The sequence below is a fragment of the Oryx dammah genome, unplaced genomic scaffold (assembly GCF_014754425.2).
Source record: "Oryx dammah isolate SB20612 unplaced genomic scaffold, SCBI_Odam_1.1 HiC_scaffold_11, whole genome shotgun sequence".
NCBI lineage: Eukaryota > Metazoa > Chordata > Mammalia > Artiodactyla > Bovidae > Oryx > Oryx dammah.
The window spans coordinates 38,337,572-38,354,746 of record NW_024070195.1 but is presented as its reverse complement, the minus strand read 5'-3'; the positions used below and the strand labels follow the sequence as shown (position 1 = coordinate 38,354,746).

The 17,175-nt window shown below is 37.1% G+C and overlaps 1 protein-coding gene across 1 annotated transcript in view; it reads right to left on the bottom strand.

The window, feature by feature from the left end:
• The window catches only part of BTBD9 (BTB domain containing 9), a 404,236-nt gene that overhangs the window by 364,640 nt on the left and 22,421 nt on the right, over positions 1-17,175 (bottom strand). Inside the window, exons 2-3 of the mRNA XM_040249776.1 lie at positions 4,660-4,871; positions 867-1,230 (exon numbers count right to left, since the gene is read on the bottom strand). Coding sequence (XP_040105710.1) covers positions 867-1,230; positions 4,660-4,844 — 549 coding nt within the window. The 5' untranslated portion in view covers positions 4,845-4,871. The remainder of the gene's footprint in view (positions 1-866; positions 1,231-4,659; positions 4,872-17,175) is intronic.

Here is a 17,175-nt window from a genome sequence, read left to right as displayed (position 1 = left end):
ATTCTAGCTATTATATGGTATAAAACATTGCACAATAGTGAATTCTGTGCCAAAAGAGGAAAACAAACAAACAAACAAACAAAAAAACAGTGACTTAAAGACCATAAGAAGGCTGAGCACCAAAGAACTGATGCTTTTGAACTGTGGTGCGAGAGAAGATTCTTGAGAGTCCCTTGGACTGCAAGATCAAACCAGTCAATCCGAAAGGAAACCAACCCTGAATATTCATTGGAAGGCCTGATGCTGAACCTCCAATACTTTGGCCACATGATGCCAAGAGCCAACTCATTAGAAAAGATGCTGATACTGGAAAAGATTAAGGGAAGGAGGAAAAGGGGGCAACATGGTTGGATGGCATCACTCATGTCAATGGACATGAGTCTGTGCAAATTCCAGGAGACAGTGAAGGACAGGTAAGCCTGGTGAGCTGCAGTCCATGGGGTCACAAAGAGTCAGACATAACTCAGCAACTGAACAACAACAATACATCATTATCTCCTTTATGAACTTCCCCCTCATAAATAAGGAATCATCAGTTGCACTCTGTCAGAGAAATACTGATACAAAACCAATGCAACGCCATAAGGGAGTCTTATCTGACATCATTACATTGAGAACCACCACCCAGTGGCACAGTCTCTTGCACACAGAACTTACCAGAAGAACCTTAAAAGAAAGCAGCAGCGATCTGCCTCCCTCTTATGTGATCTAGAGTCTCAGTAGTCAGAGGCAGATGGCTAGATAGACCACCTCTTCCACACTAATAGCTTTTCTTTTTATTCTTAGTCCACTGCTATATTTCTTCTCTATAGATATAAATAAAACACTGCATATTGCCTGTAAATTACTTGGAGACAATGACACACCTTAGAAAGGGAGAGGAAGCCTTCGCTTGAGAGTACCTCCTGAGCGTTTCTGTCCATAAACATGCAGCACATGCAAGTTAACTTGGGAAGTGAGTAGAGACTGGCAACATCAAAAGTCATACAGACATTCTGAATGTTAAGTATGGTGCAGAGGTACTCAGAGGTGGAATCCTCCAGCTCCGGAAATCCGTATTTATGAGCCAGGCTCAAAAAGTCCAGCAGCACCTCCTCCTTCTCATCAGTCAGCGTCGCCCGCCCAGTGTAGATGTACTTAAGCAGCATTGTGAATGCTTCTGCAGTGGTGTCTTGAAGAGGGATTTCGGCTTCAGGCTGAGATTCTCGCATTCCACCATACAGTAATGCTCTGCACATCAGAGGAAAAACGCATAAGGAAAACTTCAAGTAGGATTTGCTACAAAATTATGAAATAAAGGTTATCAGCATAATAGAAAAAAACCATAAATGCGTTTACTGACAAACATTCAGGTGAAGAAATACATAGTAATCACTTAAAATAGATCTATAAAGCAAGAGAAATAATTTTAAAACTATTTTGAATTAATTCTATGTACAACTAATGAATAATCTTAAGAGCTCAAGAAATAAAATAGACATTCATTAATTAGAAAGATGAAAGTGCTCTTTTGAGAGGAACAGTGAAATCAATATAAACCTGTTAAAGGTCAAGAAGGTAGTTTAAAAAAGTAAAGCTCCATAGGAAAAGATATAATCAGATGAAAACAATTAAATATAATCAGGTGCTATTCTTCCCGTCAGACTGGCAGAAATTAGAAACCTGTTAATACTTTCCGTATTTTTAAGAATAAAACAAAATCCCCACATTATTGCTTATCTGTTCATCTAAATAATAAAAAAGCAGACAATCCAGTTAGGTAATAAATTTGAATTTCTACCTCTATTACTCTAGAGGGAAAAGAGGTTTTCTCGTGCACTATTTTAAGAGTATAAATGGAGATCCCTTTTGGAAAAGAATTTAAGTAATATCTATTCAAATCTAAAATGTGCATACCCTTCAGCTGAGTAATCTCACTTTTAGGACTCAATAACACAGCAAGATAAAGATAAATGTATAACAAGATATCTTGAAACAATGGAAAAAACCTTAAATGTCCATTAAGTGGAACATGGTTGGAAAAAACTATGATATATACGTTCTATGCAGCCATTAGAAAGATCAAGGGAGAGTAATATATACTGTCTCGGAAAGATGTCCAGGACATACTTGGTAACTCAGGTTGCAATCCTTATGTGTAGCATAGAAAAAAGTGTATATCACATACTTAGATTTGTATGCACAAAGGTATATATAGATACATCTATTTATATTAAGAAGAAATATGTATTAAACTGTTAACAGTGGTTGTCTCTAGGGAATGGAAAAAGATGTCCGGGAGGAAAGGGTCTTCATTTGTCAGTTTATAAATTTAAAATGAAATATATGATGGGATTATAAATGATCTGACTTTTCTATTTTGTCTTTCAGTATTTTTCAGATTAAAACAAAATCCCCACATTATTGTTTATCTGTTCATCTAAATAATAAAAAAGCAGACAATCCAGTCAGGTAATAAATTTGAACTTCTACCTCTATTACTCTAGGGGAAATAATATGAACCAATTAAAGCTTCCAATCCATCAGCAAAGAACAAAGAAAGAGTGCAGAAAAGGAAGAGTAATGAATTGGGTGAGAAAGAAAATGCGACAAAGCGAGAGCGAGAGAGTAAGGGGCAAAGAGACATCCCCTCACTCCTGTGAGTCTCAGGGCAGGATGAGCATTTCCGTGTCCCCTCACGCTTGCCTAGAACTCCTCCCACCCTCCCCCGGACAAGCAGGACAGGACGTTCTTGTTTGCCTCAAAGAAACAGCTAAAACTACCCACCAAAAGATTCAGGAATATTTTGAGCACACTTCTTCACTGGGTTATACTCTGCCTAAAAACACTTGTAAAGGTTTCCACTAATCCAGAGCACATCCAATCAATGACCTTAAAGTTACTATTAACAGATTAAAGAACACCCTCCTGGGGAGATTGTGCCAAGACCTGTTCTCACTCCCGCGTGATCCACAGTACTTACTTGAATTCTCAATGCTTTAAAAGTGGCTTTGACAGGGACTCCTGGGAAGTCTCAAATATGAACCCCCAAACTGTGGAAGGTTCCCTCTGATACCTATCAATTTCCTTATCTGGAAATTGATAGGCTTTATGACCATACTCGTAAGACCTCTCCAGATGGCTAACAGTTAACTTTCCTTTGCACAAGAGCAGTATCAGCAATAAGAATCAGTCTAAGCTGGCATTGGTAATGACTGAGTTTAGCCTAGTGAGCCACCAGATATTATAAAGGTCCAATACCCACAAAGAGACAGCAAGAACAAGGTCAGTAAGTGAGAGGGGTATATTCCATTCATTCAATATGCTCTTCAAATGTTTAAGGATACTTGAGTTTCTTTTAAGAATATACTGATCACCTAAAAGATACCCAGATACAGTTGTCTCAAATTCTTTTGAAAGAGGAAAGATATATAATAGTAATAAATACTAAACCTAAGGCTGAAAAGTTCTAACTTAATAAAGACTGGACTCTCATAAGACACTTTAACAGTAACAAATAGAAGAAAGAAAAGGGAAAACAAAAGTATACAGAGGACAGACTGGTAAAAATAATGACCAGACCAAGGCGAGCTGCCTCACCTCAACAGGAGCATGTTAGCTAGAACTCTTAACAAATTCCTCTCATCTCTAAGCTCCTGGCTGCCTCTATGTTGGCATTTTATATGTACAAGATAGAATGTTCTAAACATGTTTATGAAGCACTGTAGTAAGAGTTCTAGCTAAATAGTAAATATTTCCAAGAAACATACTTGACTACAATGTGTGTGACTCCAGGTGTAGGTTTTGCTTCTTAATTAATTATAATCATAAATAATATCAGACTGTAGTTTTCACTAAAAGGTAAGCGAAATTTTCTTCATGCCTTCCACATCTCAGTTTTTAGATATCAAGTTTCACAGGCAAATCCATGATTTCATGGATATGGACTCTACAGATTTTTTCAAGGATATATTATCAGTCAATAATTCAGTAATGATTCCCTTTTAACTAACATTAGGTAACACAGAGAGTAATTAGACCTCAGTTTAATATTTTTAACCCTGGAAATTAGAGGTCTAAGTAACATACAATAACTATGTGTAAGTACAAGCATACTTTCTACATAAATTAACATTTTGTTGAGTTTTAGCGCTAATATAACTATAAAACTTGGTCTCAGTAAATATTTAAGTTTCCTTTACTCTGGGGTTGTCAAATTACATGTCTCAGAGATAGATCTGTTTGGTTACATATAGGTCCTGAACCTCAGTGATCTGAAACTAAGAGGTATACATGTTCATTGGCAAGTCCAAAGGTCATTCTGCCTATACAACAAGAGGACTGTCTGCCAATAAATCAGTTTAAGTTCCATTAGTCATCAGCTGTGAGGAGAGGGTAAGGGAAAACAAGATTCAGCCTGAGAAATATTGTTGAGAACCTGGAAAATGGTTGATGGGGTACAGTCCAGCCTGAGAAGCCTTCCAACCCTATGATGATGACTCCTGAAAGGAAAAGATATTTTCAAAAATATAACAAAAAGTCAACAAAGATGAAATGCTTATAGATGTTCAACTGAATAACTGCTAGAATTTGTTGTTTTGTTACATATTTTTCATAGAGTGGAAAATACCAGTGTTTTCTACAAGTGACTTGTATCTTCAAAAAGTAATATACACTTACCGAAAATATTGGCACCTTGCTGCTAAAATTACCCTGTGGGCAGGAAAACGTTTCTTCTCCACAACAAATGTGACGTCGCCATATTCTTCCCCAATCAACAAGGCACCAATATGTTCAGACAAAATGTGCACATGGTCAATCTCCCCCACTGCAGTAAAGGGGCGAAGAGGGTGGCTGTTACTCATCTTGTAGAAGAGGTGATAGTCGTTGATCTATTACATAAAGAAGGGATGAGAGTTAGTGAGAGAGGAGGAGTGCACTTCAAAAACCACACACTACAAACACAGATAGGTAAAAATGTATTTTCTAAAAAATCACAAGAGAGTGATTTTATCATCACCATTGGTATCTCTATTAACCCATCTATTCTGGGAAGCAGTTCAGCCTATTTCCATTAACTCCACTATCTTCACCACCTTATCACACTAAAACTCAGGATCTTCAAACATTAACAGCACTTGGATCCATCACAATCTAGAAAACTGTGTTCAAACTGTGTTTAGGTCCTTTATTTCTCAGTGTCTCAGGAAAAAGAAAATCAACAACCAGAAGAGTTCCTCTTCTAGCATAGCTGTATTTACTAAGGTGGGTATAACTAGTTAGACCCAGTGGAAAACTCATTCAGACATAGATCTAGACCTAAATCACAAACAGAATAAACTAAATCCGATTTCAAATAATTACAGAAGTTTTGATCTGAAACCATCTTAAGTATTTTATTAAAAGATTATAATCTTCTGAAGCCACAAAAATAAATGGACATTTATTAATGGAAGCTTGTAGTAAGCACCTAATTTCCCTCTAAGAAAGAAAAACTCCAGTATTTTTCCGAAGATTGTAACTTCCAGTTCAAACTTTTATCCCTGATAAGCAGGTAGCCTGTGTTTATCACAACATCACTACATTTAATCTCACTTCCTTGCTTTTCTTTCCTACAAATGCAACTGAAAAATCATAAGCTTAAAACTTGATTAACAGCTTTACATATTAGAAAGGGGAGTAATTATCTTCAAAAGCTAAAAATGGTTATATTCTTAAATATCTACTGTACTTCCCAGATATAAGTAACCCAGCAAGTGGATGAAAGCCCTCACTAAAGTGCAGGTGTCTGAAGTGACGATGTGGCTGACAGCTCAGAGGTGAGACAGCTCAGAGGTGTTGTACCTGAAACTAAAATTGAGTCAGATATTCCGTCTCCACCAGACCCTCCTCCACACCTTCTTGAACTCTCCGCTTGTAACAGGATTAAAGATTAAGCCACTCCTAACCTTTACACTTCCATATTCAGGTTCATTGTCAACACGGTATGTGATGCTGTCCTGGTGGCTCAGAGGTAAAGAATCCACCTGCCAGTGTGGGAGACGCTTGTTCGATCCCTGGTCCTGGAAGATCCCACTTGCCACAGGGCAACGTGAGCCCGTGCCCATGACTACTGAGCCTGTGCTCTAGAGCCCAAGCACCACAACTACTGACGCACACGTGCCCTGGAGCCTGTACCCCGCACCAAGGGAAGCCACCACAATGAGAAGCCCGCGCGCCACAACTAGAGAGTAGCCCCACTCACTGCAGCTAGAAAAAAGCCCACACAGTATCGAAGACCCAGCACAGCCAAAAATAAACAAAAATATTTTTAAAACTAAAAGATAAAACAAGCTATGTGAAAAAATTGCCTTTATCCCCAGAGACTGTAGTGGAATACCCTCACAGTCCAGTTTTCCCAGTTACCTGCTACTCCATGCCCACTCCCAACCGAGGGAACGGCAGCAAGGAATGTGATGTAGAGGAACACAGAGGATGAGGTAGGCAAGGAAACACCCACCCCAGATAAGTAAAAGAAGCTCCTGGCCCCTAGCAGGACCATCAGAGGGCTGGCAGCATACTCATTCTCAGGGCAAATCCCTCTCCCTCAACTGCAACCTGCATTTGAAAGCCCTAAAAAGTGGATCATCTCCAGTCACCTCTGTTTTTAGGACTAAATTCGGCTTAAAAGGATCCATTTAGGAGAGTCCCCAGAGCATGTGAAATTCAATCCCTTAATATATGATACAACAGTCTAACACAGAAGTTGGCAAACTTTTTGCAAAGGGTCAGAGAGTAAATATTTTAGGCTTTTCAGGCCAAGTAACCTCTGTCACAACCATTCAACCCTATCAATGAGTAGCCATAGACAGCAAGTAAATGAACGAACATGGCTTTGCTCCAATCAAACTATTTACAGAGAAGGGCTGGATTTAATCCTCAGATTATAGTTTGCCATCCCTGCTCTAAGAAATGATCAATGACTGACTATATTCTACATAAAGGATCAGATTGTTTTTGCTCTTTGCTTTGATTTCTGGCTCGGTTATTCAAACAATGTTCAAAATATCACGATCATTTCCTATGTCAGTCATGAAATTCTAAAACTCACTGATACCTGATTTCAAAATCCCATTCTCCTTCAACAAGAACTGTCACAACACTATCCAGTAGTTCAATGATGATGCACGACTCCAAACAAAATAGATGTTTTCCCTACCAGAAAGGATGCCATGTACATACCCAATGAGTATGTTCTCTGGTGTATTATCTTAAAATTTTATCTAAGTTATCCGTGAGACTCAAATGATTAACTAATAACTCCTGATGGACAATGATAGATTCTTGGTTAACTAGCCCAAAGGTAAATTTATAATTCCTCAACTGATACATAATAAACTTTAATGCTCCATATATAAATATCTATTTTAATAAGTTCTCCAGATTTGTACTTCTTAATATGTAAAATTTCCTTTTGCTAAATTTACATTCTAATTATGCTTTTCCAACTGGAGGCATGAAGCAAAGACTGTCGTGTATACGAAACAGACACTTAGTAAAGAAGTTTTAACAAAACAATAATTTTCATTGGCATACAGAAATAATTTTAATTAGACCAGTGATTCTCAATGAAGCTTGCCACAACAGGAATCACTGAGGAGCTTAAAATACAAAGATGCTTGAGCTCCACCCACCAGAAATTCTGATGCAGTTGGCCACTATCTGAAGTGATTCTAATGCTCAGCCTAGAAAACACTCATTTATTTAGACTCTACTGTTCTAGGTTAACATCCCTTCTCAGGTACATAAATAGGCAAACAATATTTCTGCTAATAAAATTTATTTAGGATACAATTCCATTTTCAATCTTACTGCAAAGAGGCAAATGATGCTAACCCAGTTACCAGTGCCACAGCTTGTATGCAGAAAATATTTTCACCCAATGCCCTACCTTATCCATGAAGTGACAGCTTGGGTCCATCCACTTGCCATTAAAAAAAAAAGCATGTTTTAAAAGCCACTCATCAATAAAGTTAGCATTTTAAAACATCAATTTAAATTTGATAAAGAAAAAATTAAAGCTCATGGAGTAAAACTATTTACTGACATATTTCTTGTATTTTAATGCTAATACTTTTTCTGCTACTAACAACATATGTGGTCTTTGACAAGTGTTCTAACTTCCATGAGATTATTTCCATACCTATAAAGACAAAGATATAGTACATTTTTTTAAAGTTGTATTTTAGAACTCTGCCACCACATTTTAATACCACTGTTTTGTCCTGTCATATGAAGTGACTCTCATGACTCAGCATACAGATGGACTCATGATTGTGATTTATTACAGCAAAAAAAAAAAAAAAAAGCAAAGCAAAATCAGCAAAGGTTTTGAAAAAGTACACATGGCAAAGTCTGGGGGAACCTAGACGCAACTTTCAAGGCCCCTCTCCCAATGGAGTTACACTGACTGTGCTAAATTAAATTCCCCCAGGAAGTTATGACAGCACATTGCCCACCGAGAAGCTTCCTAGAGACTCAGTACTCAGGGTGCTAAATGAGAAATGTTGATATAGATAAGCACTGAAAACAAGGAGCCTAACAACCTATCTGATATACTGATTTAACCTTAGATTTGGATAGGAGAAAGGGATACTAAGTAAATAACCTACCTCATCTGCCTAAATTAATCCCTAACCCCTGACCTCCCAATATGCTAGATCCAAACCGTTTCATAGACAGGTTTCTTCAAAACTTTAAGGATCAGATGATTACAGTGTTATTTAAACTATTCCTGTGCACATGAGTTTTCTACTTCTTCTTATGAAGCCAATTTAACCCTGACGCGAAGATGTGATCACATCACACACTCAGAAATTAGTAAAAATGAAAAAATCCTATGTATAATATTGGAAAACAGAATTAAGCAAAAGGAGCCATGACAGAGTTGGTCAATTCCAAGAAAGATATGAATATTAGCAAAAATAACTGTCATCAAAAGATTAAAGGAGAAAAAATCATGTATTAGCTCAATAAAAGCTAAAATCCCCTTTTAAATAATCATTAAGAAGTTTATTTTTAAAGTCTTAATTGAATAGGGATAAATGAGTACTTTCTTAACTTTATACACACACATCCTAACTATAATAGATATGTGTGTTTGGTCACTCAGTCGTGTCTAACTCTTTGTGACCTCATGGACTGTAGCCCACCAGGCTCTTCTGTCCATGGGACTCTCCAGGTTAGAATACTGGAGTGGGTAGCCATTGCCTTCTCCAGGGATGACAGATATAAGAAACTATTAATAATAAAAACACTAGAAACATCCTTAGAAAGTTTGGAAATAAGACAAGGATATCTATTCACCATTATTAACATTTTTCAGAGGCAAAAGACAATGCAATTAAGAAAGTTAAAGGTAAATGGATTAGGAAACAAATAAGCAAAGTAATCACTATTTGCTGATAATCTCATTGCCTACATGAAAAAAACCCATGAGATCAACTGAAAAAGATGTGAGAAAATAAGCAAGGTTCACTAAGGTGACCACATAAATTATTATAGCTGACCCCTGAACATGTGTTTAAACTGCATGAGTCCACTTATACTTGGATTTTTTCAATAAAATGCCACAGTACTACATGAGCCACAACAGATGGATAGGAACAGAGGATACAGAGGAACCTCACACATGGAAGGCTAACTAAATCTGAATTTTCCACTGTGCGGAGGATAGGCACCCCAACCATTGTATTGTTCAATAGTCGACTGCATATGAAAATATATAGTAGTCTTTCATGTCCAAAGCAACCAGATAGAAAATATGAGACAACCAGATAGAAAATATGAAGGGAAAGATCTGCAATCTATAACTGTAATATCTAGGAATAAACTCATAGAACTGTAATATCTAGGAATAAGCTCATAGAACATGTAAAGGAAGTTATAAAACTCTTCTGAGGGATTTAAGAAAAATAAATGAAAAGACATATAATGTTTGGAGATGTGGCTCAGAGGTTAAAGTGTTTGCTCGCAATGCGGAAGACTTGGGTTCGATCTCTGGGTCGGGAAGATCCCCTGGAGAAGGAAATGGCAACCCACTCCAGTATTTGTGCCTGGAGAATCCCATGGACGGAGGAGTCTGGTGGGCTATAGTCCATGGGGTCACAAAGAGTCGGACACGACTGAGCAACTTCACTTTCTTTCACTTCATCTCTAACTCACCCTATAGAAAAGAATATTTGATATTTTCTTGTCCTTCATATTGTTTACAAAAACAAAGCTTTAGCAGCAGAAAACAAGATTCACCAAAATGTTCTTGGTAGGGATACAGGTAAAAACAATAATTTGACAAATGGGCACACATATTAGTAAACTGAGAAGGAAAATGAGAATTTTCTATTTACAAGAGATTTTTAAAGCTGAGAGAATGTTCTAATTAATAGAGGAATTAAAAGTAATAATGATCAGAACCACAACTGAGTTTTTTTGGGTAAAGAAGTTAATCTGAAAGAATAAATATGTGATTTCACATATACTGTAAAAAAGAAGAGCAATGAAAGGAGGCCAGGGTACTGGATGAGAAAGCAAATCATAAATTAGAACAATTAAGCAATGTCATTAACACACTAAAACGTTAAACATTAAATTTAAACATAAAATTAAACATTAAAACATTAGTCCAGAAATAAACCCGAATATACAGAGGTATTCAGTATCCTGGGAAAGACTGAAGGCAAAAGCAGAAGTGGGAAGCAGAGGATGAGACAGTTAGACAGCAGCACTGACTCAATGGCCATGAATTGGAGCAAACTCAGGGAGACAGTAGACAAGTTTGCCACATCCAGTACCTGACTTAGTGACTCGTCAACAGAAGGATTATATATTACGCTACAAGTAAAAAATAATTAACAATTTGAAGTCAAGGACAGAAAGTTCATTTACACAAAGATAGGTAAAAAGTAATGGATATCAGATACCTGGGTAGCATAGCCTACTATAAATATCTTCACCTTCAGAGATTTTCAGTATGACTTTTCTCAATTTACAGCATATTTTCTTGGATGTAAACAAAGTGGTCTGAAATCTGCTCCGGTTGACAGTCCCAGAGTCTAAACTTGCTGACGTTCACAGGAATAGAGCAAGGGTAATCTATTCACTCAAGCTGTTCCTTCAAGGTAAGAGGAAAGAGATGAGTAGGAAGGCAAGGGGAACAGAGACTTACCCTAAGAAAGGAAATGGTACCACTCATGATATCATCATCTATTACTAGTTGAGGGTTCTGAGACTTCATATGAATTCATGTACCAGGGATGGTGGTATAGAAACTATCGTATTTTGTGTGGTTGGTTAAACTTTCCTGGATTCAAACACATCAGAAATTTTTTTTAAAAAAACTGCTAAAGCTGCAGTATTAAAATTCTCAGGGTTACTGACTATTTATTATGCAATAAAAAACCCACATGCATTTGTTGTCACCGAAATAGGAAACAACGTCCATCAATAAAGCAAGAGCACCATATGTAGTTCCCAAAGTTGTAATGCTGTAATTGTGAAAAAACCAAACTGACCTAAATATCAACTTCGTTACTTAAAGTCACTTCCAACAGAACTGTTTACAAACTTTTCTTTAACAAGGGTTTACTATAATTTTTGAACTTAAAGTTTACTCTCCAGAGTCTAGTCAGGAAATAGACAAAGACCAAAGTTCTACCAGGTGGAGACGCCAAAGAGTCCTTGAACTGCTGTATAAATCTCCCCTGGGAAGCCCTCTGTGCCCATGTATTTCTTGACTGAAAGAACTTTATGAGAAAAGAGACCTGTTCTTTAATTGCAAAATATAAATGATTTTTCTCTTGAGGAAAGAGATGGTATTTACAAGCATATGGTTAGCAATTTCTTTCTGTGCTTAGTACCCATGTGGTGTGTAATTTGAAGTAGTAATCCTTAAACTTTAAATTAATATCACTTGGGGAGATAAATGATGTCCTGTCTGCATCTTAAAACACTCACAAAAAATCACATTCTTGTTCTCATGGGAAGGAGGCCCCACTTCTTTTGATATATACTCTACCCTTGTCATCCAACAGTCTGAATAAACAGGTGTAGACTGACAATCCTGGTAGGTGTAACATTGATTCTGATATTCTGCAGATCCATTTCTAAGCCTTGCAGAAGAGCAGCAGCATCAGGCAGTAAAGTGCTACAGTGAGAAATATGACTGGAGTTCATGGGCATTTTCTTGTCTTGGGATTCCTGACATCTCTTTCTTTGGGAAAAATTAAATGGTTTTTAATATCCAGTCCAGCTCCAAATTCTTGTCACTCTATGATTTTATATGTTTGTAAATAAATATTTATAGATATTCTCAGCTTGGAACACTAAGGAACTGTATCATAAAATATTTGATGAGATCATTTTATGGAGAGTGTATGTAATTCCATTTACCAATTACCACATGTATTTACCACTTGTTTGCCAAAGGACAAACTAGTTTCTAGAGCTACATATAATTCATTCCACAAGAGATTTATTGAGCTCTCACTACAATACAGTGCTAGGTGATACAAACACAAAGATTAATAAAAGAAAGTTGCTACCTTTGAAGAACTCACTGTCCACTGAGGAAAGTAGGACCAGAGGACAAGTAAAGTCAACACTAGAACTAGCCGTGAGTTTATGATCTGTACAAAGTCAAAGACAGTTATCTTCCATAGGTACCATACCAAAACATATACAAAAAATTGTTATACTCTTGTATCAGAATAAGAGTTAATATTCAAATAACGAGCTAACTGCTCTCTAAAATGCAGCATTCACACCCTAGGGGGAGTGGAATACAAACCACAGAAATTTGGGAAAAATCTTAACACTTGCATGCATGCTCAGTCACTTCAGTCGTATCCACTCTTTGCAACCCCATGGACTGTAGTCCACCAGGCTCCTCTGTCCATGGGATTCTCCAGGGAGGAACACTGGAGTGGGTTGTCATTCCCTCTTCCAAGGGAGCTTCCGACCCAGGGACTGAACTCACATCTGCCTGCATCTCCTGCGTTGCAGGCAGATTCTTTATCCACTAAGGCACCTGGGAAGCCCCTCTTAACACTTATACTGATAAATATTTTTAACCTAGAAAAATGAGCTAAAAGGAATTGTCCTCCTTTGTTCAAGGGAAATATCAGGTTTGCCTGGGCCTGCTACTTGAATTTACCAAAAATTATATAGTTTAAGTTATTGCTTACAAAATGACAAGTGAATTTTAAAAGGTTCCTACAAGGAAACCACTGACTGAAGATAATATGACATTGCCAACACAAGCAGACAACAAGAAAATAGCCATTATGACAACTCTACTCCTAGTAATTAGACTTTATAAGGTGACTTGTCTCCCAATAAGTCCTAGAGAGCTAATACACAGTGTAGTGAACATAGACAACAATGTTGTATTATAGTGAAACTTGCTAAGAAACTAAAGCTTAATTATTCTAACCACTAAAAAGAAATAATCATGTAACATGACAGAGGCCCTTATCATTGTATCATGACAATCATATTACAATAAACAAATGTAGCAAATCAACACATTGTACATCTTGAATTTATAGTTATATGTCAAATATATTTCCATAAAAGTAGCCATCAATTTTGAAATTAGCAAGATCATTTGAAACATATTCTATTATTAACAACAAACTTTCATATTAAAGGCATTAAAATGACTTCAGACTATACTACAAAGCTACAGTAACCAAAACAGTACAGTACTGGAGTAAAAACAGAAATATAGATCAATGAAACAGCACAGAAAGCCCAGAAATAAACCTATGCACCTAAGGTCAATTAATCTATGACAAAAGAGGCAAGAATATACAATGGAGAAAAGGTGGTCTCTTCAATAAGATAAGCAATGCTTGAAAAACTGGACAGTTACATATAAAAGAATGAAATTAGAAAATTCTCTAACATTATACACAAAAATATACTCAAAATTGATCAAAGACCTAAATGTTAAGGCTGGACACTATACAACTTAGAGGAAAACATAGGCAGAACACTCTTTGACATAAATGGTAGCAATATCTTTTCTGATTCACCTTTCAGAGTAATGAAAATAAAAACAGAAACAAACAAATGGGACCTAATTAAATTTTATAGCTTTTGCAGAGCAAAGGAAATCATGAACAAAAAAAAGACAACCAACAGACTAGGAGAACATACCTGTAAATGAAGCAACCAACAAGGGATTAACCTCCCAACTGTATAAACTGCTCATGCAGCTCCTTGTCAAAAAACAACTCAATCTAAAAAAAAAGGAGAGAAGAATAGGCATTTCTCCAAAGACGACATACAGATGGCCCAAGAATATGAAAAGATGTTCAACGCCATTAATTTTTAGAGAAATGCAAATGAAAATTACAGTGAGGCATAACCTCACATCAGTCAGAATGACCATCATCAAAAAGTCTACAAACAATAAATGCTAGAGAGGGGGTAGAGAAAAGAGAACCCTCCTACACTGTTGGTGGCAATGCAAATTGGTACAACCACCTTGGAGAACAGTCCAGAGGTTCCTTAAAAATAAAGGAGAAGCTAAAAACAGAACTACCAAATGATCCAGCAATCCCACTACTGGGCATATATCTGGAGAAAACCATACTTTGGAAAGATATATGCATCCCAAAGTTCACTGAAACACTATTTTCATTAGTCAAGACATGAAGGTGAAGGTGAAGTCGCTCAGTCATGTCCGACTCTTTGCGACCGTGGACTGTAGCCTACCAGGCTCCTCCATCCATGGGATTCTCCAGGCAAGAATACTGGAGTGGGTTGCCATTTCCTTCTCCAGGGGCTCTTCCCGACCCAGGGATCGAACCCAGGTCTCCCACATTGGAGACAGACGCTTTAACCTCTGAGCCACCAGGGAAGCTAGTCAAGACATGGAAGCAACCAAATGTCCACTGACAGAGGAATGGATAAAGAAGATGTGGTACATATACACAGTGGAATATTATTCAGCCATAAAAAGGACAAAATAATGCCATTTGCAGCAACATGGGTGGACCTAGAGATTATCACACTAAGTGATTAAGTCAGAGAGAGACAAATATCATCTGATATCACTCATGTGGAATTTAATTTTTACAAATGAACCTATTTACAAAAAGACTCCCAGATTTTGAAAACAAACTTATGGTTATCAAAGCAGAAATGTGAGGGAGAAGGGATAAATTAGGAACTTGAGATTAACATATACACACACACACACTACTATACATAAAATAGATAATCAACAAGGACCTATTGTATAGCACAGGGAACCCTACTCCATATTCTATAATAACCTATAGGGTAAAGAATCTGAAAAATAATAAATATATGTAAATATACAGCTGAATCACTTTGCTGTATACCTGAAACTAACACAACATATAGTAAATCAAGTATACTCTGATATATGCATATATGATATATGTATATATGTATATATTTTAAAGGCAGAAAATTAAAGCAAAGTAACAGTCTATTAAATAGTAACAAATTAACAATTTTGTAGTAGGGACACAGAAAGTTCAGTGCAGTTGCTCAGTCGTGTCTGACTCTTTGCAACCCCATGAATCACAGCACGCCAGGCCTCCCTGTCTATCACCAACTCCCGGAGTTCGCTCAGACTCATGTAGATGGAGTCAGTGATGCCATCCAGCCATCTCATCCTCTGTCGTCCCTTTCTCCTCCTGCCCCCAATCCCTCCCAGCATCAGTCTTTTCCAATGAGTCAACTCTTCACATGAGGTGGCCAAAGTACTGGAGTTTCAGCTTTAGCATCATTCCTTTCCAAAGAACACCCAGGGCTGATATCCTTCAGAATGGACTGGTTGGATCTCCTTGCAGTCCAAGGGACTCTCAAGAGTCTTCTCCAACACCATACTTCAAAAGCATCAATTCTTCGGTGCTCAGCTTTCTTCACAGTCCAACTCTCACATCCATACATGACCACTGGAAAAACCATAACCTTGACTAGACGGACCTTTGTTGGCAAAGTAATGTCTCTGCTTTTCAACATGCTATCTAGGTTGGTCATAGTTTTTCTTCCAAGGGACACAGAAAGTACTTCTTACCTAATAATAATGGTTATCTATACCAGGTAGCTCAGTGGTTAAAAAGAAAAAAATCTACCTGCAATGCAGGAGATATAGGTTCCATCCCTGGGTCGGGAAGATCCCTTAGAAAAGGAAATGGCAATCTACTCCAGTACTCTTGCTGGGGAAATCCCAAGGACAGAGGAGCCTGGCTGGTTGTAGTCAATGTGGTCACAAAAAAAGTAGGACAGGACTGAACAACAAGAACAATAACAAATAATATTGAGAACTTAAGTAAAAGCTAGGCAGAGTCCTTAGCATTTTACACATACCATCCTACCCAGTATTCAAATAAGTGGATTAAGCACATACTGTTCTTTTATTTAACAGGAAAAATTGAAGGACAGACAAGATTAGGCAACAAGTCCAAGGACACAGACAATAAATAACATATTTGAACCAAAGTCTGTCAAAGTTCTGAACTTATTAGAGCTACGCTGTAGTAATACCGAAGAAGTCAGAAATGATTCTCTCTCTGACTACTAGACCTGCTAATTAGCTCCTCAGACTAGCAGTTCTCAAATTTTTTTTAAAAAAATACACTCTAGTCAGACAGGTAAAATATGCTATGGTGTTAAAAAAAAAAAGGCAGTGTCATTTTTCAATCCAACTTTTTTAACTACGATGTTTTAAAACTCTACTGAAAAATTACAGACCAAGAATATTAATACAAATATGCGTCAATATACACTATAGTTAACTAGCTAAACAACTTGTAACAAATTAAACTGATAATGACAAGACTAAACAGTGACTTATGGGGAGGAACAGAAACAACTTGAAAAATACAACCAACTCAACAGTGATATGTATCTTTTCAAAAATATAAAATAACTGTAACTTATGCATGTTCACATGTGGAAAAGGAGTTCTGTAATGCTGCTACAGACTGCTTAAGTTAGACTTCTTAGTAGAACACAAAATCAGAATCTTTTATGAACTCTAGTATTATGCTAACATGGATTTATGAATGCCACATTGTGCATATTCTTAATGCTTCCCTTGTATGGTCATTAACAAGGTGCCAAAGGATATATAAACAAAAGACTATGAGATCTCCTGACATTTGCCAGTATTTGCTC